This window comes from Budorcas taxicolor, chromosome 11, assembly GCF_023091745.1.
Source record: "Budorcas taxicolor isolate Tak-1 chromosome 11, Takin1.1, whole genome shotgun sequence".
Taxonomy (NCBI): domain Eukaryota; kingdom Metazoa; phylum Chordata; class Mammalia; order Artiodactyla; family Bovidae; genus Budorcas; species Budorcas taxicolor.
This window is the reverse complement of record NC_068920.1, coordinates 126,405,358-126,430,329: the sequence shown is the minus strand read 5'-3', so window position 1 is coordinate 126,430,329 and position 24,972 is coordinate 126,405,358. Positions and strand designations below refer to the sequence as shown.

Sequence of the window (24,972 nt, the reverse complement as noted above, 5' to 3'; positions counted from 1 at the left end):
GTTAAACAGGTTCTTTACCACTAGCACCAATTAAGGCTATATATAACTATATATTAAGGCTATATATAACAGAAGAATTATACAAAAAAGGTAATCATGACCCAGATAACTACAATGGTATGACCACTCACCTAGAGCCAGACATCCTAGAATGTGAAGTCAAGTGGGCCTTAGGAAGCATCACTATGAACAAAGCTAGTGGAGGTGATGGAATTCCAGTGGAGCTATTTCAAATCCTAAAAGATGATGCTGTGAAAGTGCTGCACTCAATATGCCAGCAAATGTGCAAAACTCAGCAGTGGCCACAGAACTGGAAAAGGTCAGTTTTCATTCCAATCCCAAAGAAAGGCAATGCCAAGGAATGCTCAAACTACCGCACAATTGCACTCATCTCACACGCTAGTAAAGTAATGCTCAAAATTCTCCAAGCAAGGCTTCTTCCTTTTTTCACAGTTTATGTGAACCATGAACTTCCAGATGTTCAAGCTGGATTTAGAAAAGGCAGAGGAACCAGAGATCAAATTGCCAGCATCTGTTGGATCATCAAAAAAGCAAGAGAGTTCCAGAAAAACATCTACTTCTGCTTTATTGACTATGCCAAATTCTTTGACTGTATGGATCACAATAAACTGTGTTAAATTCTTCAAGAAATGGGACCACCTGACCTGCCTCCTGAGAAATCTGTATGCAGTAAAGAAACAAGAGTTAAAATGGACATGGAACAACAGACTAGTTCCAAATCAGAAAGGAGTACGTCAAGGCTGTATATTGTCACTCTGGTTATTTAACATATATGCTTATTTAACTTATAAACATCATGTGAAATGCTGGGCTGGATGAAGCACAAGCTGGAATCCAGATTGCCAGGAGAAATATCAATAACCTCAGACATGCAGATGACACCACCCTTACAGCAGAAAGTGAAGAACTACAGAGCCTCTTGATGAAAGTGAAAGAGGAGAGTGAAAAAGTCGGCTTAAAGCTCAACATTCAGAAAACGAAGATCATGGCATCCGGTCCCATCACTTCATGGCAAATAGATGGGGAAGCAATGGAAACAGTGACAGACTTTATTTTGGGGGGCTCCAAAATCACTGCAGATGGTAACTGCAGCCATGAAATTAAAAGACAGTTGTTCCTTGGATGAAAAGCTATGACCAACCTAGACAGAATATTAAAGAACAGAGACACTACTTTGCCAACAAAGGTCTGTCTAGTCAAAGCTATGGTTTTTCCAGTAGTCATGTATGGATGTGAGAGTTGGACTATAAAAACAGCTGAGTGCCAAATTATTGATGCTTTTGAACTGTTGTGTTGGAGAAGACTCTTGAGAGTCCCTTGGACTGCAAGGAGATCCAACCAGTCCACCCTAAAGGAAATCAGCCCTGAATATTCATTGGAAGGACTGACGCTAAAGCTGAAACTCCAATACTGTGGCCACCTGATGTGAAGAACTGATTCAGTTGAAAAGACCCTGATGCTGGGAAAGATTGAGGGCAGGAGGAGAAGGGGATGACAGAGGATGAGATGGTTGAATGGCATCACCAACTCAATGGACATGAGTTTGAGTAAGCACCAGGAGTTGGTGACAGACAGGGAAGCCTGGCGTGCTGCAGTCCATGGGGTCACAAAGAGTTGGACACGACTGAGCAACTGAACTGAAGTGCCAGCTCAGCAACTGAACTGTAGGAGCCAAAGAATTAAGCAGGGAGTCCAAGTTGCCAGCAGTGGAAGTTCAGATATAGAGTCAAATTCTGGATATATTCTGAAAGTAGATCCATCAAGATTTTGCTGAGTATAGGAGAAAGTGGGAGGTCAAGAATAATGTCAAGTTGTTTAGCCTGATCAGGAGAGGAAGGTTTGCGGGGGAACAAAAAAGGCAATTAGAATTCAGTCCTGAACATGTAAAGTTCGAGATGTCTATCATTCAAGTGGAGATGTTGAATAGACAATTGGATATGTAAGTCTGGAATTTAGAGAAGAGTTCAAGGCTTGTTAAAAATTTAGAATTATTGTTAAAACAACAACAAAAAACAGATTACATGAAGCAAATGAATGTAAATAGGAAAATAAAGACCAAGGACTCTGCTGTAGGGTACTCTGAGCATTAAGAGCTCATGAAAAAACTATACACCCAGCAATGGACACTGGGAGTAAGGTAGAAAAAGCCACAAGATATTCTAATTTCCTAGAAGAAAAATGAAGTGTCTGAAGGAGGTAGGAGTGACTTGTTTCAAATGTTGCAGAAAGTTCAAGAAGAATGAGGGTTGAGAGTTGATGATAGGATTTAGAGGAGTTATCACAGATGCTGTTGACCACAGCAATTGCAATGGAGAGGTGATAAGGAAAGCTTGACTTGAAAGACTTTCAAAGGAGGAAAAGCATTGGTGACGGCAGGTATCGACAACACTCGGGGAATTTTGCTGTTACAGGGAGAAGAGAAATGGAGTAGTAAAGCTGCAGGGAAAAGTGAAATTGGTGGGAAGATTTCATTTGTTTTTAGGATGGAAGGAATATTTATATGGTGATGGGAATGGTTCAGTATATAGGAAAAAAAGGATGAAACAGGAGCAAAAGGGAAGAATAACCAGTGTGAAATCCACAAGAATGTTAAGAGGCACCTGAATATGGGGGATTGGCTTTAAATAGGAACACAGACAATTCATCTGTAATATCTGGAAAGACAACAGAGAGCATGGGAATAGCTGGGGGATAGGTAGACACAGGTGAGAGTCTGTGCAAGTTCTCATCTAATAGCCTCAAGTATCTCCAAGAAGTAGGAAGTCAAATCTAACCTCAGTACTTGCACTTGTATCCATTCTGCAGCAACTACATTTGCTGCTGTCTCTTTCAACAGTCCTCTACTTTTGGCTTCTGCAGCACAGCAAGTTCCTGACATCCCTCTTTTTCCTCTAATTCCTCTGAAGTCTTCTTCATCTTTCTACTACTTAAATGTTGACACTCAAGATTGTGTCTTCAACTCTTTCCCCTATTTCTCACTCACCCCTTTAGTGATTATAGACATTACTAGTATTCACTCTATCTGGTTCTCATCTTTTGGGGGCACCAAAACTGTATTTTTGAGGCCCTTTTCAGTGGGCAAGGCCATGTGACTTCCTCTGGACAATGGGCTGTGAGCATGAGTGACACCTCTCGCCAGAACCATTTAATTAACAGAGTAAAACCCTTCATTTTCTCTATTCTCCTTATAGTCATGATTGGTAAGTTTCATGTTCCAGTGGTGCAACTACAAGATGACAGAGCTTCTGAAATTCTGGAATGATGAGCTGCCACATCAAAGACAGTGGCCTGAAGATTCACCCAACACAAAATCTTGGCTTAAGAAAACTTTCCTTGTGTTAAGGCACTGTGATTTGGGGGTTATCCCATCACAACTAGCCCAACTGAATGGTGGTGGTTGTTGTTCAGTTGCTAAGTCATGTCCAACTCATTGCAACCTCATGAACTCTAGCATACCAGGCTTCTCTGTCCTCCACCATCTCCTGGAGTTTGCTCAAATTCCTGTCCACTGAGTCAGTGATGCTATCTAACTATCTCATCCTCTGCCACCCCTTCCACTTTTGCCTTCAATCTTTCCAACATTAGGGTCTTTTCCAGTCAGCTCTTCACATCAGGTGGCCTCAGTACTAGAGCTTCAGCTTCAACATCAACATCAGTCCTTTCAATGAATATTCAGGGTTGATTTCCTTTAGGATTGACTGGTTTGATGTCCTTGCTGTCTAAGGGACTCTCAAGAATCTTCTCCAGCACCACAACTCAAAAGCATCAATTCTTTGGCACTAAGCCTTCTTTACGGTCTAACTCTAATATCTGTACATGACTACTGGAAAAAACATACCTTTGACTAGACAGACTGTTTTTGCTAAAGTAATGTCTCTGCTTTTTAATACACTGCCTAGGTTTGTCACAGCTTTCCTTCCAAGGAGCAAGCGTCTTTTAATTTCATAGCTATAGTCACCGTCTGCAGTGATTTTGAAGCCCAAGAAAATAAAATCTGACACTGATTGGTATAGTGACTTAATTAAATGGTTCTCAAAATGTTGAGACTTAAGATCTAACTCATAAAAATTATTGAAGATCCCAAAGAGCTTTCATTTATGAGGGTCATATCTATAGATACTCACCTTTTATGAAATTAAGAAATTTGCTAATGATTTTTAAAATAATCCATTATATATAAACACAAATAGTATATTTTATGATAATTTTTTAATTTAGTAAAATGAGTGGCACTGCTTCACATTTTTGTAAATTCTTTAATGTGTGGCTTAATAGAAAGCTAGATTCTCATGTCTGCTCTTGTATGTTGTTTTGCTTGAAGTATATAGAGAAAATTAGGGCTTAAAAAGATATGTAATTGGAAAAAAAAGTAGTTTCATACACATTTCAGACAATTGTGAATATTATTTTTGATGTGCCACCAAAAATAAATAACAGCTTCTGAAATGTGTTAGGCACAATGTATTACCTGGAGTCATATTAATGAACTTTACAGACTCTGTTACACTGTTTCGTTGGCCTGTCTCATGCTTTGAGTGGACCTTTTACCCATGCCTGATTTTATAATATGCGTTGGTCATTCGGAAAACATTGGCTTGCTCAGTTTTCAAGATCTTCCAAATGTTGACACATTTCATTTTATTGTATCACCAACAATATCATCAGAACAGTTTTTAAAGTTTTGGAGAGCTAACAAGCTCAGTGACACATAGTTTTCTAAAACTCTAATTTTTGTTTGAAAGCTCATTTTTACAATATATACTGTTCGTTGTTTTCCTTGGGAAAAAAAAATAGGCTAAGTTCATTTTTGAGGAAATGCCAGCCACACACTCCATTCTGAATAACCGTAGTATGTCTGCCAGTCATTTTTGAAGATAAAAGTTGTGTTCCATTAAAAAATCTACAAGTTCAGCTTGCAACTCAATCAGACAAAGGCTCTTCCTCAAGAATGAGGCTGTATTTCAATACACAGCAAGACAGGCCATTTAAATTATACTCCAGCATTCCTTTCTCGGACTATTGCATTTCTACCCATTATGTTATTTGCATATTTGCCTCACTGCCTTTGCGAGCTCTCTGATTCTAGCAGCTCTCTCCTTTTCTTCCTTGTATTCTCCATCGTATTCTGTAGTCACTGTTACCAAATGAATAAATATTCCTATCCTCCCCAGTAGACTGTAAGGACACTGAAAACAGAAACTCCATGTTATTCTTCTTTGAATCACCAGCACCTAAGACAGGGTCTTGGGCACAACAGAGTACAACTGTGGTTGCTTATGGTAATCAAATCTATTGTGTACATTATATCAGGATGGCCAGTAGCGATCTTGACAATAATTATCATTTTTCTTTCAATACCTACTGTGGAGGAGCAGCTTTGTAGGTTTGCAGACCGGCAGGAAGAACACACACACCCACAGAGACTCTCTTACAGATTCCTTCTCAAGAAAGAGAAAGTAATGGGCACAAGAAGGTGGACTCAAAGAGCAGGGCTAGATGTAGCATGCTGGTGTGTGGCTTCTGCCTCCAGATAAATCAGAAGAAAGTCACTATCCATTTAACTTTACATCACCATTTTGGAAAAATTACGCTCACAGTCTATTTCTTTTCACTATAATGAATGTTTACAATCATTAGGATCTTCTAATTCTAGAAATAATATCAACAATGCCAACCTCAACCTGCGTGAAAAGCAGAATCAGTACCCATGTGTCACTGAAAATCTTCATGTCTCCAGCTTCCCAATGTCCCAGAAAACCCACCTCACTTCAAGAAGTCAACAGAAAACATTTGCTTTTTGAATTAAGCACATTAGTGAGAAAAGTGTATGTGACCATTTTTAGCTTGAAGGAGGAGGTTAAGATATAGTTTAAATTCTATGAATACCATGATAGGGATAGTTGGCTCTCAATCCACTGTTTAGGACAGCAAGTAAATCAAGTTTTGTTAGCAATGCTTTTGAGCCCACCAATTTCATCACTTTTGCCTCTATTTTGAAAATCATACACTTGAATATAGTCCAAGTAGAAAATTTTCAATTACAATGAAGTTAAATATTTATACATTCGTTATACTCAAAAGTATCTTCAGGATATTTATGAAAGGCACATCAAACTATTCTTAAAAATTAACATGAGCTAACACATAACTTCTAAGAAGAATATATTCTGATATTGAATGCCTTTCTTTCTTTCTAAAAGGCCAATGTCACCTTTTGCATTCTATATCATAGTCTTCTTGACATATATAATTCATATGACATAAAATTCCCCCATAGAAAGTATACAATTCAATGGATCTTAGTATATTTACAGAGTTTTACACCATCACCACTAATTTTAGAACATTTTTATGAATTCAGAAAGATACTCTTCTCTCAGAAAGATACTCAACTCTCTAGACCCAATTCACTTTCCGTCTCTATGGGTTTGCTTATTCTGGATATTTCATATAACTGAGCTTATACAATTTGTGGCCTTTTGTGTCCGACTTCTTTCACTCACCCTAATGTTTCCAAGGTTTATGCATGCTGTAGCATGTTTCAATCCTTCACTTCTTTTTACGGCCAAAAAATATTTGGTTGTAAAGATAGACTGCATTTTGCTTATCCACATATCAGCTGATAAGATATTCAGGTGTTTCCACTTTTTGACTGTTACAAATGATGTTTCTATGGACACTGTGTACAAGTTTTCATGTGGACACATGTTTTTAATTCCTTTGGGATATATCTATGAATGGGCCAAAAAACACTTTAAGGATTAAGTTTGTGCAAAGTGAAAGTAAAAGTAAGTTCAAAGAATTTTTTTCACAGATTTGTCAAGCCCTGAAGACTAAAGGGACATTAGAAGAGAAAATTAGTTTCTAAATAACAACACAGAGAAAAATTAGAATAAAAGATAATAAAAAAAATAATCTTTTCCTTGCTGTAACATAAGTAAATTTCAATATTATGCAATTATTTGAAAACAAAAACACTAAGAAAACAATTACAAGTCTGTCCTGCTCTTTTAAGATATACATTTTTAGGTCCTCTTAGAATATAAAATATTAGTGCTTAACGAGGAAACTTTTGGTTTATGATTTACAATTTCAAAACTATATTTACTGCTGTTTGTACAAACCCAAATTAAAGATTCTAAACTATATTTCAAAGATTCTAAGTCATGTAAAATGAAGAGTATTACAGAGCCTAAAGGAGTTTAAGAACAGAGATGCAGAAATACTATACTACATAAAACTGGAGAAGGGGTTTCTTCTTGAAACAAAAGGCCAGAATCTTGAATGCTGGCAGACAACTTGCTACTCTCATCTGAGGATAAAAGAACTAATATAATTTGAGAAAATTATGGTTAAAAATAATTCCTATATTCTTAAGAATAGCATATTGAGAGTTAAAAGCATCAGGCAGGACTTGTTTGAAAAAGAAATGGTCAAATTCTTTCAGGTTTTCTACTTTTAAACTCAGACATACAGTAAATTAGACTCGGGACATAAAATAGCATTCCCTGCATGGTGGACATTGCTATAGTCTAGTTGAATCTATTTTCAGTATCCATTTTGTACTAATTTCCCCAAGTTTCAAAGAATGAAAGTAGTCAATGAAATTGCAAAGCTCACATCTAACATTAGAAAAAATAATAGCCATTATATGATGGCTGGTATTTTTTTAAAGTCTGGTTCTGCTTTAAGAATTACTTCAATAGGAATGAAAGAAACGTGTTTCCCACCAGTTACGTAATCTACCTGGTTATAACTGCATAGTATTCTACCTAAAGACAAAATCTTTGGAAAAAAGAAAAAAAGACCTTTTATTTTGCAACCTATGATGTTTACGTTTTATTATAAAGTACATGAAAAATATCATTTCTTTTTAACTCTCTGTATGCTTTTTAACTCATCTGTATTTCCAGATGTTTGAAATAACATAGAAAAAGCAAAGCAACAAAACAAATTTCATCCACTACACTGAAGGGTGACATTCAATGTTTCATTTGTGAAGAGTCAATAGTAAAGTCGTAACCATAAAAGGCAGAAAAACAATTATCCCTTAAGTGCTTCCTGAATTATTTTTCCATAAAGAAACAGTAAATATGAGCCATATATGACTGCAGAGGAGTCACTTTTTTCTTTTCATAAATTTTTTTGCTTCTTTCAAAAGCCCTTCCATGTCTTCCTTCTCTAGGTCTCCCTTTCCTGGTTCCCAGTCGGAATCTTCGTCTGTTGGCTCGTATTCTTCTTCCTCATCATCTATAAAGCTGTCATTCAGGTTGTATTCATTGTCATCTTCATCCGAAATGCTTCTCACTGAAAAACAGTTTAGTACGTAGCATGTCAACTGTCACTCAACCTGGGTTTAGAAACCTCTAACTGTAAAATATCTTTGTCAAGAAAATTTTACTTAATACATAGCTAGCAATTATAAATTTCTAGAAAGGGGGCTAAAGCTATTATTTTTATTATTTGTTTTAACATTTGTTTAAATCAAACTTCTCCTACTATGAGGCTTCCAAGATTAAAATGTCCTCAGATTCATCATAATGGTTCCTTAATAACATCATAATCAAGCTACACCACCTTCCACAATGGTAGAATATATTTCTGTCCCAGTTATTCACTGTCCCTCCTTGCAATGTGATTCTATTTACCCATTCCCACTGATGTCAGACTTGGCCAAAGAAAAGTGAGTGGAAGTAGTGGCTTCCATGGAGAAGCCTGAAGGGCCTCTCTGTGATTCTGCTGTTGCAATTTCCCCTCTGCTAGGAGAATAGTGTGCCCCAGATAGAGGCTGATCCTTCAGCCTGGATTCAGGATGAGACACACGTGAGACGGGGCAACAGCCAACATACAGTTCCATGCATATTAACATGAAGGAGAAATGCACCTATTTATTGCCATAAGGCACTGAAATTTGAGGACTATTTGTTATCACCACAAGGCTAGCACAATCTGATTGACACACCAGTGTGTGTGTGCTCAGTTGCTCCAGTCATGTCCGACTCTTGCGACCCCATGGGCTATAGCCCACCAGGCTCCTCTGTCTATGGGATTCTCCAGGCAAGAATACTGGAGTGGGTTGCCATTTCCTTCTCCAGGCTACACACCAGAGTTGAGACCAACTGAGGACATATAAGCTTACAGACTTTGAAAAATTTAGCTTTACAGATCTTATAGCTCACACTTCAGTAAGACTAGAACTACTATGGTAACAACCATCAGAATTTACAGGTTTCTAAATGATATCGTAATAGTAGAATTACAATTCGAAAATCCTTCTGTCTCAAAACTAATTTCTTCCCTCATCCCAGTTTTCTTTTCACAGAGAGCAACAGAGTTGGTTTAAAATAAGGCAGTGAGAGACTCTAGGATGATGTGGAATATTTAAAGGTTAAAAATGTTTGCACTTTTGAATATCCTTCAGCGGAGGTTTCCTCAATGGCTCATCACATAAAGAATCTGCCTGCAATGCAAAAGACAAAGGAGATGCAGGTTTGATCCCTGGGTGGGGAAGACCCCCTGGAGGAGGAAATGGCAACCCACTATAGTATTCTTGTCTGAAAAATCCCGTGGACAAAGGGGCCTTGTGGCCAATAGTCCAAAGGGTTGCAAAAAGTAGGACGCGACTGAGCACACACATATGCTTCAGCTAGCTTCTTCCTAAAACATTCATATGTAACAGATATAACTTAAATGAAAGTTAAGAAATTTTGACAGGAAAATTTTTCATGGCAGAATGATGACAAAGAAAGTAATTTATTTGTCTTTTTAACTTTCATAGCCCAGACACTTCTTTCTTTCTTATTATTACTACTCATTCCAAGCGGATTTGAGACAGGTTATAATCATGTGCTTACTGTGATTAGTCGCTCACTCATGTTTGACTCCCCATGGATTGTAACCCCCCAGGCTCCTCTGTCCATGGGATTCTCCAGGCAAGAATACTGGAGTGGATTGCCAATTCCTGCTCCAGGGGGTCTTCCCAACCCAGGAATCAAACCAATAACCCTTGGTCTCCTGCACAGATTCTTTATCACTAGCGCCACCTGGGAAGCCTGTGTTATCATGAGATAACTCAAATAAAAGTAGAAATTGAGAACAAAGAAAGCAGAATGTAAGTATATCAACCTCAATTTTTAACATAATTAATATAGACTGAGCATCAGATTTCTCCCTAAGTTTCTTGGTAGCAAAAAGCCAAAAAGGCTACATAAAAACTTACTCAATTCTCATTAGCATAAGAAGCACACCAGTTCCTTGAGGGAAGTCTGAGATTATATTTATTTGTGTACAATTTTTATCTGCCTCTTGAGGGCATGTTTTATGTCTAACTAACCTCAATTCCTCATGTAACTTTTATGATAGAAAACAATTAAAAACCATTTAGAGGATAGTTTGCAGATGGGAAAGGGAGTGAGGAAGAAAGAACAGCAATGTTTCTGTTCTTGACCATTTTGCTCTTGGAAGTGTCTCATATATATAAATAATGCCATCTCAATTAAGAGTCTCGTTTTAGATTCAGAAATTAGCTTAGCAGATTTAGAAGGAAAATACATACAAAGCTGAAACTACTTCAGGTTCTCCTGCTTTATTGGCTATTCCTTCTCCACCTTCTTTGCTGGATCTTCCTCATCTTCTCAACCTCTGAATTTTGGAGTGCCCAAATTTCAGGCTGGGACCTCTTCTCTAAGATACTCCTTATGCTGTACTAAGTCACCCAGTGCTGTCCAACTCTGTGTATCTCCATGGACAGTAGCCTGCCAGGCTCCTCTGTCCATGGGATTCTCCAGGCAAGAAAAATGGAGCAGGTTTGCCATTTCCTTCGCCAAATATAGTCCTTAGATGATTCCATCTAGTTGTATATCCTAAATCCCCAAATTTATATTTTAAGCTCTGACTACAGTGTAAATTCCAGACTCATTTATCTCACTGCCTGTGTACCATCTCTACTTAGTGACTAACAGAAATCTGAAATGCAACACTTCTGGAACACAGCTCTTGAGGTGCTTCACCCAAATGTGGTCATTCTTTTATCAATCTGGAACATACATTTGACTCTTCCAACCTTCCAATTTTTAAAAAATAATTTTATTTACTTTATTTCGGCTATGCTGGGTCTTTGTTCTATGCAGAATTTCTCGAGATGCAGTGAGGGGGGGATACTCTCCAGTTGCAATACAAGAGCTTCTCATTGCAGTGGCTTTTCTCATTGTGGAGCACAAGCTCTAGGGTGTGTGGGTTTCAGTACTTGTAGCACATGGGTTCAGAGGCTGCAGATCCCAGGCTCTGGAGCACAGGCTCAGTAATTGTGGTGCATAGGTTTAGTTGTTCCAAGGCATGTGGGATTGAACCCGTATCTCCTGCAATGGCAGATTCTTTACCACTGAGCTACCAGGGAAGCCCCTTCCAATTGTTTTGGCAAGAAACCTTGGAATTATCCTTGAATATCCTCCATAATATTTAATGTCAAAAGATCCTGTTGGCTCTACCATCAAAATATATCCATCACTTCTCACATCTACTCCAACACCCCGGATCCAATACCACCATCTTCTTCCTGGTCTATTCCAATATCCTCCTAGCTGGGTTCCCTACTTCTACTCTTATCTGTTCACAAAGAAGCCAAAAAAACCTCCCAATAGCTTTTTATCTCACTCTGAATAAGATCTGAAGTCCTCAGTTGTAGCTCTTGGCCTCCAGGACCCTACAAAACTGGTTCACTAGCTTTTCTTGTCTCACCTGCCATTCTTCACTTACACTTTTGTTCCAATCCTACCCTCTCTTCACTGCTCCTTGAATAAACCAACAGGGTCATCTCCAGGGCTTCTGAAGCATCCTTCCCACTGCCTAATATACCCATCCCTCAGAGAATCACCTGGCTAGGTCTCTCCTTCAGCCTTCTGCTCTAATATCAAATTATCAGAGTCCTTCTTTTACTGTCCTATTTGAAATGGGACCTGCCTCCCACCCCCATACACACCCTTGCCATTCTGTCCTCTTTAAGTCGTTCAGTCATGTCCGACTCTTTGTGACCCCGTGGACAGTAGCCTACCAGGCTCCTCTGTTCATAGGATTTTCCAAGCAAGAGTACTGGAGTGGGTTGCCATTCCTTCTCCAGGGGATCTTCCAGACCCAGGGATCGAACCTGGGTCTCCAGGATTGCAGGCAGACACTTTACCGTCTGAGCCACCAGGGAAGCCCACAGCTTCCTTCCTTCTGTCCTCTTACACAGCTTTATTTTTCTTCTTAGCAGTTATCACTACATGACATCACATAATTGTTAACATGTGCACTGTCCACCTTTGTGAAATTCTACAAGAGCAAGGTTCTGTCTCTTGTATCCTCAACTCTTCCAACAATGCCTAACACATAAAAGACACTTATAGACTCATATTTGCTAAATATATGAATGAATAAATGAACCATCTGCAAATCAACTGCTGAACACCTTCAGTTTACAGAAATGCTTTATTATAACCTACACTTTTAATCACTAGCCTGCCTGTCAACACAATGAATTGTATTACAGACTTTTATTTAAATCCTGATAACTGAAGGAGCTTTAAGCATCAATGAACCCTGGGAATCTTTAGCAACTTACTGGGTAGGTTCATTTGCTGAAGCAATAATGACATATTAATCAGAAGAATCCCACTCATTTCATCAAAAAAATTGCTTTTATCTATAAAATCATAACATCACATTCACGTTCTTTTAGCAAGAGGTTTAGAATCTGAAATAACCGTATGTAACAGAACTCAGTGTAGCTGGTAGTCAAATTCCCTCCCCTCTACTTCATACGAACTGGCACTCTGTGCTTTAAGTGAAAGCACCTGAAGAACTGCTTGGCATGAGCAAGGCAAAGTCATGACAAGGGCAAGTCAGTGCCAGAACTCAGCGCTATGCCCCTTCCTAGTGGTTCCAGGTCCACATTTCACGACAAGATTTTGAATGCTGACATTTTTTGTGGAACCAATTAAATAGATCCTCTTGTAGCAAATTCTGTAGTAGTGACTTCAAATATTCTACACTACAAATGCCATCTAGATGGGAGGGCTTTTTTTTTTAAGCGCTGAAGGTATAACTGGGCCATAGAGATGATGAAACTTTATTTACTAGAAAATGCTGAATCGGCACACTTGTTGATCTGAATTATTTCATGATTTCCTGAATCATGGGAATAATCTCAGGAAGCATGGTTCTGAAATAAATATGACTAGCACATAACCTAGGAATAAAATGTCTGTCTTTACCATAACAATTAAGTTTTATGCAAAGGGGCATTCACAGAAAGCAGGAATAGACATCCATGCATGTATTCCCTGAGTAAGCTGAAGCATGGTATCTGAGTATCTGGATTTAAAGTGATGAAGCCGGTAAAGTTCATATAAACCTTGTTATAACACTGTTTGCTACACAAAAAATTCAAAGAAACCCTCTCAGACAAGAAAGCATGTTGTTTAGAGACCTCAGTCATGAGGAGTCACATTATAGATGATCCCAAACCAAGATCCCAACACTGTACCCAGAACACTGTCGTTGGTACAAAGCTTGCTGAAGTACAACAGTGAGAGCCTAAGATGGAATAATAGCTGTTTAATATTTTTAAGCAATAGCAAAAAACAATTTTTGTGGCTTTATTTTTTGTAGTTGTGACTTCCAATAGATTTCCACAGAATTAAACAGTATAACGCAATTTTTGGAAAAATAAGAGCCTACATTTAGCATTTTCTTATATTACAAATAGTTTATTTGAAATCTAATTGTTGAGCATGTGTAAGAAATCAGAAGTAAGCATGTTTCTTCCAAGTCAAGGTGAGCTCGGAAGCAGTAATTTTTTTTTTCTCTGTCTTCACTTAGGTCACTTTTAAGTTTCTAGCTGCTAGTGACTGTTATCTGTGATGTTCCAATGCCCTCATCCAATAAGAAGTCTCTAAAAAATGACATGGTTTAAGAAAAAGATGTATACTAAGAGGGTGGAAGTTTAAAGATCTGTGTCATAAATCCCTTGACAATGAACAAGGCATTTAGTGGAGTTTATCTTTTTATCTGTGAATCAAATGATGTTGATTAAATGACCTCAAAGATCCTTTCCAACCCCAAAGTTCTAATTTTAAGAACAAAGCAAGAATCTTCATTTTCTCTACAGGAATATGAAACATACAGACAGGCTGACAGCTTGACTATTTGAAAGCAGCACAAGAGAAATAAGCTGTCACTTATTTTTAAAAAGTGATGGATAATACTTTCTACCATAATAATGAAAAATAACAGTCTAGAAAAAGTAACAAACTCTTAACATATTTGAAAGAACATGCTATTAACTATTTGGTATTATTAGGATGTGGTAATTTCTGACTTTTCTTTTTTTGCATAAGTATTTATAATATTTGTATTACATCAAATTTGTATCTAACATTTCCTATACAACTTAAAATTTCACCATCAAGTTCCTATCCAAAGAACCAAGTCTGTAGAGCTACTAAAGAGTACACTGTGTTATATGCATGATGGAAAATGTTTACGTGGAGAAAAAAATCTTTCCAAATTGCTGATTTTCTCCAAAGAGTTTTACGGTAACAGGAAATACGAAGACAGGTGTTTCATAGCAGATTTATAGTTTAACATCAATAATTCTTCGGGTTTTATTTTCTTGTCCAGTAAATCTTAGAATTAGTTAGGATATTAATTTTCATTTAAGTGAAAAAATATTTTAGCCCAATATCTTTAAAGATGAAAGCTTACTACATACTACAAGAATAAAGATGTTTAAATGCCTCATTTTACTACGGAAGACTGATCTTTGTAACGAGCCAAGCTATTAGTTGGGTATTCATATTTTAACTTTGGAAAAGCAGTTTGTGCAGGTCTATCCACTTTATTATATTAATACATTAAGTTTATTTCTTTTTTAAAACACCACTGCATTTGCCTTTTTCATGTTCTAAAATCTCTCAGCTTTTCCCACAGTAAGCAGCAGTTTACAAAATCCCATTTAGCATCACTAACCTTACTTAATAGCTTACTTTCAAGATCTTTTAGTTTCTACTTCTGAAAAGAAAAAAGCCTATATAAGCATATGTATGCATATGATTGGAGAACTAGAGAAATACTGAAATAGTTATCAGATCAGTAGAACATTCTAAATTTCAGCCATGAACAGTACCGATCCCTTTGAATCATGACTGTCACATAATAATAAAAGCCAGAGAGAATGACTCCAATAATCAAGTGATATAACAATGATGATAATTTCTTTCAAATGTTGTCACCAAATAAGGTAGCTAAGAAAGTTTAAAATAAAAATTTCCTAGTATTGATTACTCTTTTATTCAATATGCTGTGCCAAAACTACATGTAGCACTCTGAAAAAGTGTGGAAAGTTAGTGAAACTTTAAACCAATTAGATAAACAAAGAGCTGAACAGATGATTACAGTCAAACCTGCAAACATAGAAATATATGGCATAAATTGTTACATGTGTGGGAAAATTTTAGACTAAAGTGTTTTAGAAGTGCTACAAATCAGAAATTAAATAATAAAATAGTTTCATATAGTTATTTTATATTATAAAATTCTAGAATAGTTGTATATAGTATATGGGTCTTGATTATAACTTTTATTGTTTTATTATGGATTAATGACACCTCACCTCAAATTTAACATGTATAACTTAAAAAAAGAAACCAAACCCACAAACTACCTAGTTTTTCCTCCTGATCTCTATTATCATCTCTAAGCTCCTGATAATTTAGACTTTAATTTTCATTCATTCCTATTTCTTTTGATTCATCCCATCCCCCACACCATGGCCAACCAGTTGGAAATTCCTCGTCACTCTTCTTTCAGAATCTCACTTGTATCAAATCCTGTTTTTCCATTCTCATGGCAGCCTAGTTCTGGTCCTTCATTCACCTAACTAACCTCCATAAGGCTTCCTCTACTGTAATTTGGACAGCTCATCAGTAGTTATTTGTCACCACATCTTTGGCCTAGCTTTCAAGAGCTTCTACAATCTGACCTCAATGCATTCCTCTAGTATCATTCACAGTCAACAGACAGATCATAGAGAAAGCAAGAGACTTCCAGAAAAACATCTACTTCTGCTTCATTGACTATGCAAAAGCCTTTGACTGTGTGGATAACAATAAACTGTGGAAAGGTCTTAAAGAGATGGGAATACCAGACCACCTTATCTGTCTCCTGAGAAACCTGTGTGCAGGTCAAGAAGCAACGATTAGAACTGGACACGGAACAACAGGTTGGTTCCAAATTGGGAAAGGAGTATAACAAGGCTGCATACTGTCATCCTGCTTACTTAACTTATATGCAGAGTATATCATAAGAAACTCTGGGCTAGAGGAAGCACAGGTTGGAATCAAGATTGCTGGGAGAAATATCAATAACCTCAGATATGCAGATGATACCACCCTTATGGCAGAAAGTGAAGAGGAACTAAAAAGCCTCTTGATGAAGGTAAAAGAGGAGAGTGAAAAGCTGACTTAAAACTTAGCATGCAGAATACTAAGATCATGGCATCCAGTGCCATCACTTCATGGTAAACAGATGGGAAAAAAGTTGAAACAGTGACAGATCTTCTTTTCCTGGGCTCCCAAATCACCGCAGACGGTGACTGTAGCCACGGAATTAAGAGACACTTGCTCCTTGGAAGAAAAGCTATGACAAACCTAGATGGCATATTCAAAAACAGAGATATCACTTTGCTGACAAAGGTCCGTCTAGTCAAAGCTATGGTTTTTCTAGTAGTCATGTACAGATGTGAGAGTTGGACCACAAAGAAGGCTGAGCATTGAAGAATGGGTGCTTTAGAACTGTGGTGCTGGGGAAGACTCTTGAGAGTCCCTTGGACTGCAAGCAGATCCAACCAGTCAATCCTAAAGGAAATCAGTCCTGAATATTCACTGGAAGGACTGATGCTGAAGCTGAAGCTCCAATAATTTGGCCACATGATGTGAAGAGCCGACTCACTGGAAAATACCCTGATGCTGGGAAAGATTGAAGGCAAAAGGAGAAAAGGATGACAGAGGATGAGATAAATTTAAGAGAGCATCACCGACTCAATGGACATGAATTTGAGCAAACTCTGGGAGATGGTAAAGGGCAGGGAAGCCTGATGTGCTGCAGGCTGTGCTGAAGTCCATGGAGTCACAAAGAGTCGGCCATGACTTAGTGACTTAACAACAAGAGTATCATTCATTCACAGTAACTACAGAGACTCTCCCTGTCAGCTAAACTGACGCAAGTTCTAATTCCAAACACAACTTATTATTTTCTACCTCAGTGTCCCTGACCAATCTATTACTCAATTTGTCTGGGATGTCCTATACCCACCTACCCAAAGCTAAGAAACAAAGATAACTGAAATCCTACCATCTTAAAGATCAACTTTACTTAAAATTCCCTTACTAAGGTACCCTGATAAATCCTAACAAAAAGCAAGATCTGGGTAATGTTAAACTTTAAGGATTTGGGAAATAATAAAAACACATATGTTAGAATTTTATGTCAGATATCTCTAAGAAATATAATGAGACTTATAAAATTTTAAATATCCCAGAGAGTTTAATTTATAGGTTTTATAGTTGGAAGAGATATCCTGACTATACTGCCACATAATAACTCTTGAAAGCACATTAAATATATAAGGCTAAACTGTTATGTCAAAATATCCTATTATTTAAAAAAGTATTTTCAATGAAGTAAAAATTTTTCTTAAAAAATGTTAAATGTTCTAAAAATATGTTCTTCATTCAGAAGATACTTCAATGATAATTCAAAGCAATTTTTCAAAGAAAATTCAGATACTTTTTAACAATGCCTTATGTTGTATATTGACAGTTTTCAGGTAAATGGTTCCTAGTTCTACAAAGATAAACAAATCTGTCAAATGCTCTTCCATGGGAAAATGCTAAAATTAGTCAATAAAACAGAGTTTTAATCAATTATTAAATTATTGTTCAAAATAATATTTTTGAACTTTTGAAACTTTTGAAAGTTAACAACCATAAATGCTATAGCTTCAGATACAGCCTCAATAAGAAAAGTACAACATATAACCTCCATACCATATTAACTGAGATAAAGTGATCATATTTGTGTCTGGAGTACTAAAACACTAAAGTGTGTTTTAATAAGAAACAGTAAATAGAATTCCCTTCTGGTGAAATTAGCTATTTTTATCACTTGGTTACAAGTTGGCTGTGTTTATACATATACAAATGCATGTGGGCATAGCCTGGATATACAGTTTATTCTCTCACTCTGTGGGCAGAAATACTGGATGCTGAATTGGCCACTGCATTATATAAATGATACAAAGAAGCCAGAATTTATTAAAGTGAAAAAATATTAGAGTTCAGAAGCAAAGAAAACAAGGCAAAACAGGCTGATGTAAGCAGGACTGATGATCATTCGAGAGTTGTTTCTTTGGTGTTTGTCCCCTACTTCTCTTCCCCTAAAATAATAGTTTCTATTGAGGATCTCTGTGGTTTTGAAGAAAGAGACTCTACTTTGGTTCCAAGGGTAGAACAAACTAATCAGTGGTCACAGTGATTCATTCAAGAATAAGAACGTGATTTAAACCAGTTTTTTAAAAAAAGTTAGTTTCATGATTTTTCCTAGGAATAGCAAGAATCAAAGCTGTTTTCTCTCTCTTCTTAGGTGTAAACATGGATGTTTATCATCCCAGCTGAATAAGGATGCATATAGTTGTTTGCTGGGGAGAGCAGCCAGTCTTAGGATAAAAATCACTCCTCTAAGGACAGTATGATGGAAGGAAAGTGGGTTATTGGTGACATTATTGACATTATTAATGAATGAGCTGAAGCAACAAATCTTGTCTAATCTAGCCCTACTTCTGGACTTTTCAGTAAAAGAAGTCAATATGGTCTCTTTATCATTCAGGCCAGTTTGAGATTTTGTTTTAAGGTACCTGCAAACAAAAGAATTGTAACAGATACAAAGGAAAATATAAATACACTGTTAGACAATGATTGCAGAAAAAATCTACATAAAAATTTATCATTTTTAAATCTAAGAAAATCATTAAAATCAATAATTCAACAAATTCACAGAAGCAGAGATTTTTAAAAACTCATTAAAATAAGTGGCAATTGTATCTAGGTTTAACAAGAGAATCCAAGGTTTCATTTTGAGTTTCCTGAAGTAAAATTACTTACCTGGAAATGTACTATGTCTATATTCTATCTTGTGCTGGGGATTCTTCCTAAAAAAAAAAAAAAAGCAAATATAAGGTCAGGTTTGACAATCACTGAAAATGAGTAAGACTATATAAATTAAACTGGAGCACTTGCTAAACTACAAATTAGCAATAAGCCTCTTATTGAAAAACATTTGCTTTGTTATTGCTGTTAACTACAGTCACCATGCTGTACAAAGCATCTGCTTTTTAATTACATTTATTGAGTGCCTACTCCATGCCAGGTATAGTGTTAGATGCAAAGTGTGGTGAACCAGACAAAGTTCTTCCCTCTTGACTTACATTCTACAGAAAGGCAATATGAGACAAATAAAATACAATATACTGTATTTTTAAAATGTCAATATCATATATCACATAAAGATATGATTAAATTAGTATATAAAATAAATAACACAAAGTATCAAATTGTGTGTGTGTGTAACATCTGAAAGGATACTTTTAAAGCTCCTCTAGAATCCAAAAACGAAAGCATGCAAGTCATGTCTCTCCAAAGGATACCAATCAACTGTTATGAGAAAATAAGAAAGTCAATATGCATTGAGAAACATATAACAACATATCCCAAAGTCAAACAGAAACCACTGTTTGAATATCTACTTTGGATTATATATATTGACAATCTCTTCTATCATTTTATTAAACAAATGTTTGGGTACACTGTATACATATAAGACATTCTCCAGATAATGCAAAATTGCCCAGGCAGCAAAACTTCAAAGCACTAACTGGTTCATCACGCTCCACTGGTGGTTACCTCTCTCTTAGGGGACTAACAAAGGAGAGTTGGGAGGGCTGACAACAGACATGTGCTGAGATGGACATATGAAGCTGTTGTGAGGATTTCTTAAGTTTAAGGGCTTAGTAGGTGGTAAGTAATTAATGTTGGCCGTTTGTTCATTCATCAGTGGTCCAAGAAATAGTCACAGGGCACTTTTTACATGCGAGGCTCTGTGTCAGGTGTCAGTGACATTTCTCATTGCTAACGTCTCTTCTCTTGGGGGTAACTTTTCCTACAATATGAGCGTAAACACAGTACAAGAGTGCAACCACACAATTAATTAGGGTCATATCTCAACAGTTTTGAAAAGGGGAGAAAAGATTCACCAAAAGATTGCGTGTTTGGGGTGATTAACCCAAATCTGACCGTTTAATGAAAAAGAAACCTCAAGGGTGAAAGAAATAAACTGGACAGCTTAAAGGTGATGAAGGGAGCTGCAAATGAACAAAGCTGTCTTGACGTTTTGTGGGAAGATCTTTCCTTACTGAACACGCTGGCACAGGTCATTAACTTGTTTAATTCAATCTTTATTAAAGTACAATTAATGTTGGATATCAGGAGAGGTAGAAAAGAAAAATGAAAGAGATTAATACCAGAGGTAGTTTTCATCAATAATCTGGAAAAAATTGCTGATCCTCTGAGATTACTTTTGGTAATATTCTTAAAATCTTTTTGTTATTATAACTGTGGTAAAATACTGGTAACTTTGGGGTTTTTTTTTAATGTCAAACTACTGAAAAGTAGTTGATTGGTACACATAAATTCCATATATCCTCACTGAAATTCTTCAAGTGTTAACATTCTACACAGATGCCTCATTAATATCTATCTATAGTCATTTGCGATTTAAAGGCTTTTTCTCCTTCCTTTAATACGTTTGCTTTCAGAAAGCAATCTGAAAGCAGTCCTATCTTTTCCTGCTTTGCCCTGAACAGAGCAGGATTATTGAAAAGTTCAATGTGATCTTAATCGTTTGCTACTGGAGTCTCCTTCAAAAGCTGCTTTAGAAACTCTCAAGCATCTAAAAACAAGCACAGAAATGAAATCAAGTGAGTTAATGGAGATAAGTACAGTTTGTGTACCAAATACCAGTTAAAAGACTGTTGACATCAGTTCTCAGGCTAGAAAGACTAAAAGGAAAAGTATCCTTTTTAAAAGGCCAAATGAAGCCTGGTGGGGACAGGGGTAATGGTTCAACCTTAAAGTTGCAGAAGGTGGTTATCTCGGGACATATCCACCGCTGCACTCACATACCGATCTACATAATCTAACCTCACATTCGACTTAGGAAAAGGCAAGCCCTTTCAGAATAAATGAATAGGGGGAAAGGTTTACACTGGTATATTCCGAAAAAGGAGAACAGAAATAAGTGTTATGAAATTCTGTGCTCAGAAAAGATTTTCAGCACCATGTGCAGATTTTCAACTGCCTTAGAGGGGAAAAGGGTGTTTCTCTGAGGTTTCCTTAACAGTTTCTATCCTTTTGTAGAAGAATTTGATACTATTTTCATTAAAAGGCAGGTAAGACTGAAATGTAGAACAGAAGAAACTAGCTGTGCTGGTGCTTTTCCACATTTAACTTAGAAATTAAACTTCCAATTTAAAATAAAAGAATTAATATCAATATTCTGCTCGTTATTTCATTGAAAATGGAGAAAAAATATTATCTGGGACAGGTTCAAGTTTCCTGTTCTAGGGTATTTTCAAATATACTTTATTCTTTCTTGATGACATAACTCACAGGATAGATTTTAATTAAAAAATAGCCAAAGCAGAAACAAAAATGTATAATCACAGGCAAAAGCATACTCAAAATAAAAACAAATTTTAGACGTTTACATAGCAATTTAAATGTAAAAAAATTAAGTATTCTGAATGTTAAATTCCTTAAATTATCCTCTCCTTCAAGGTCCCTCATAATCTTGGTCTGTACCTTTATTTGCAGCCCAATCCTTGATTTCTTCTTTGGGAAAACAGCTTCTGATTTTTTGCCATTGATAGGCACTTGCTCACAGCCATTTTGCCAAGAATATTCTTCTATATCTATACTACTTACCTAAGTACCTTCCTCAGGAAAACAACTCTGATAATTACTGGTAATATCTCCAGAATATATTGTTCGTATCTACCATTTAGTACTCACCACATAATTTCTTATACAGTCATTTAAATTTTCAACACAAATGTGAGTGTGTGTGTGTGCATGTGCATGTGTATGTATTATCTCATGTGTCAAATGAGCTGCTGGAGGTCACGGCTTTTTCTTATATTATAAATATCTTTTATAGCTCCTATAAGAGTACCTTTTACGAGGTGGCATTCAACTATACTTTTCATAAATTACCTACCTATTACAATATAATCAACTCTTTCCATTCAAAGAGTTTTTTTAATTGAGCTTTTACATGAGTTTCCAAAATGATGAAATGTTTTCTATTTAAGAGGAACAAAAAGACACCTATTTTTGCTACCTTTACTATTATTTCAAAATGATTATTGAAATTTGCAAGAATCATTTGCAATACAAACCAAAGTTTAAAATTCTCATTGGCTGGTACAAAAAACAGTTCCAGTCATTTCTACACTGATGAGTTTTCTTATGTTTTTTTTTTCTTTTTCTAGTAAATCATAATCTATGGATCCTGATGTTTTTAAAAGAATTTCCATTGAAAGGTAGTTTTTCTCTTGGATACAAGCCTATTCTCATTATGTTGAAAAGAGTGTTCATGTGATGAAATTGCTCTGTGCTCACACCTACAAAGTTAATAATCAAAGTACTCACGGAACCTTTTTACACAAACCTAGGACTAAAATGTGTTAGAATTTCCTGCCATTAACAATTCATATTACCTCCCCAGGAAACAATGAAAATCTGACAATCACATTAAGCGAACTCCACTGCAAACAGGTTCCTGAGATACTGATTGCTCAGCATCACAGGACACTTAGCTCTACTCAATCAATCACTCCAGTCAACAGGAACACAGAGTCCTTCACATACAGTTTAGAGACAAATGCCACAGTGACTTGGACCTGTTCTCATCCGGCTTGTTAAAGTTTAAACCACCAGCATTATGCTGTAGAAGGGGCTCAAGGTGTCGAGATCAGAAGAACCGAGTCTGAATTCAAACTACATTGTCTACCAGTTTTGTGATTCAGGGCAAGTCCTGTGAACAAGTCTCCACTTACTGATCTGTAAAGCATGCGAAGTACTGCCTACCTCACAGAGGGTTGTTTGAAGTATTAAATGAAGTGATGTGCATAAACATTTGTGGACCACTAAGCATTTTACAGTTGTTAACCATTTTTACAGAAACAAATCAATTTTACTTTAAGATAGGCAACAATGTCTGAAAACTCTATGTAAAAGTTGGCCAGTAAAAGTAACGGCCAGCTAATATTAAACAGCTAAATTTTTCCTTCAATAAAACATACAATTACTACCCTTGAATATTTCCCCCACCACACTTCACATATTTATAGAATATTTTATAACATTTGCCCATGCGTATCCTATTTTAAAATATCAGTTATTAATAATACAGCAGAAAGTCTTTTTCATATTACCCTGGGTTAAAGTTAAGTGGCAATACTGTACAGCTCTTTGGGAACATATGAATATCTGAAATAACTTTCAAGGACAATGTAGCAAAATTCCACTCAGGACTTTTTCCTAATAGTGATTGGAAATACTTAGAGCTCATTCATAAAAAATTTACATCAACCTTTTTCACAAATAGCATTTTTGTAACTCAGCAGGCCTCAAAATCCTGTTGACATTTTTTTTTTTAAATCTTTGGGTTTTTAAACACAGACATATACACTCATAACTACATCAGGTTTTTATGAGCTGCTATATTTTAAAATACACATTTTACAAAGCATTTGTGCTCTTATGAATGATGTGAATAACAAATACATATCTGAAGGAAAAACATTCAGAAAGAGAAAATAGAAAACGTCTTCAAATTTGCTAAGGTCCTGACGTGGGAACAAGATAGGGTATGTGGACAAATACAAAAAGCTTGTATAGCTCAACAGGAACGAGGGAGAAGGAAGAGAGTAGGAAATGAAGTCAGAGAAGAACTTGAGCCATGGTAAAAAGTTTTGTGTGAGGCTACTGGACAATTCTGAATAAGAAATCAACATGATATGACATTTTTAGAGAACTGCTCTGATTGCCGTGTGAAAACTGAACTATTAAAAGGCAAGAGAAGAAACAAGGATGTCAGTTAAGCTACTATTGTATGTACACCAGATCAGAGATGACTGTGGCTATGACTAAGATGACTGAGGCAGAGGAATTAAGAAGTGGTCAGGTTCTTAACATATTTTAAAAGCTGAAATGGTAAGAACTATTGATGAGTGACTTGAAGGAAAGAGAAGAATCAACGTTGCATCTTGGTTTGGGGCCTTGGTATGAGAATGGTGAAATCATTTACAAAGGTGGAAAACACTTGGGAAAGAGTTGTTTTCATGACAAAAGTCAACAGTTCTGTGTTGGATATGATAAGTCTGAGCTATTTTGCAACCAAGTGGAGGCACTTCAGCAAATGAGTCTGGAGCCTACACTAAATTAGCTCACCTACAGAGTAAGAACAGAACAGCAAACGGACTGCACCCTGGGGTTCAGCAATAATTACAGGTAGGAAAAAGGAGACAGCAAAGAAGGCTGAGGAAGAGCAGCCAAGAATGTTAACTGACCTGACTTAATGAACTGGACTACATTTCTCTCTGTTCTAGATTTCCCTACTATTGAATGGAGGCCCCCAGAGCACAAATGTTTCAGCCTTCTTGTTTTCATGAGGAAATAAGGCCCAGGAAAATCAAATGGCATGCAAAGTTTTGCTACACAATTGGCATAACCATAACTAGAACCTAAGTCTGCTAATGTAAAAACCCATTATCTCTCCATCACAGAGATACCTAAAGAT

At 36.6% G+C, this 24,972-nt stretch overlaps 1 protein-coding gene across 1 annotated transcript in view; it reads right to left on the bottom strand.

Moving 5' to 3' along the window:
* Positions 1 to 7,878: 7,878 nt before the first annotated feature.
* Positions 7,879 to 24,972, bottom strand: part of APLF (aprataxin and PNKP like factor) — a 97,813-nt gene continuing 80,719 nt past the window's right edge. The window contains exons 9-10 of the mRNA XM_052649228.1: positions 19,218 to 19,264; positions 7,879 to 8,328 (exon numbers count right to left, since the gene is read on the bottom strand). Of these exons, the coding sequence (XP_052505188.1) occupies positions 8,141 to 8,328; positions 19,218 to 19,264 (235 nt within the window). The 3' untranslated portion in view covers positions 7,879 to 8,140. The remainder of the gene's footprint in view (positions 8,329 to 19,217; positions 19,265 to 24,972) is intronic.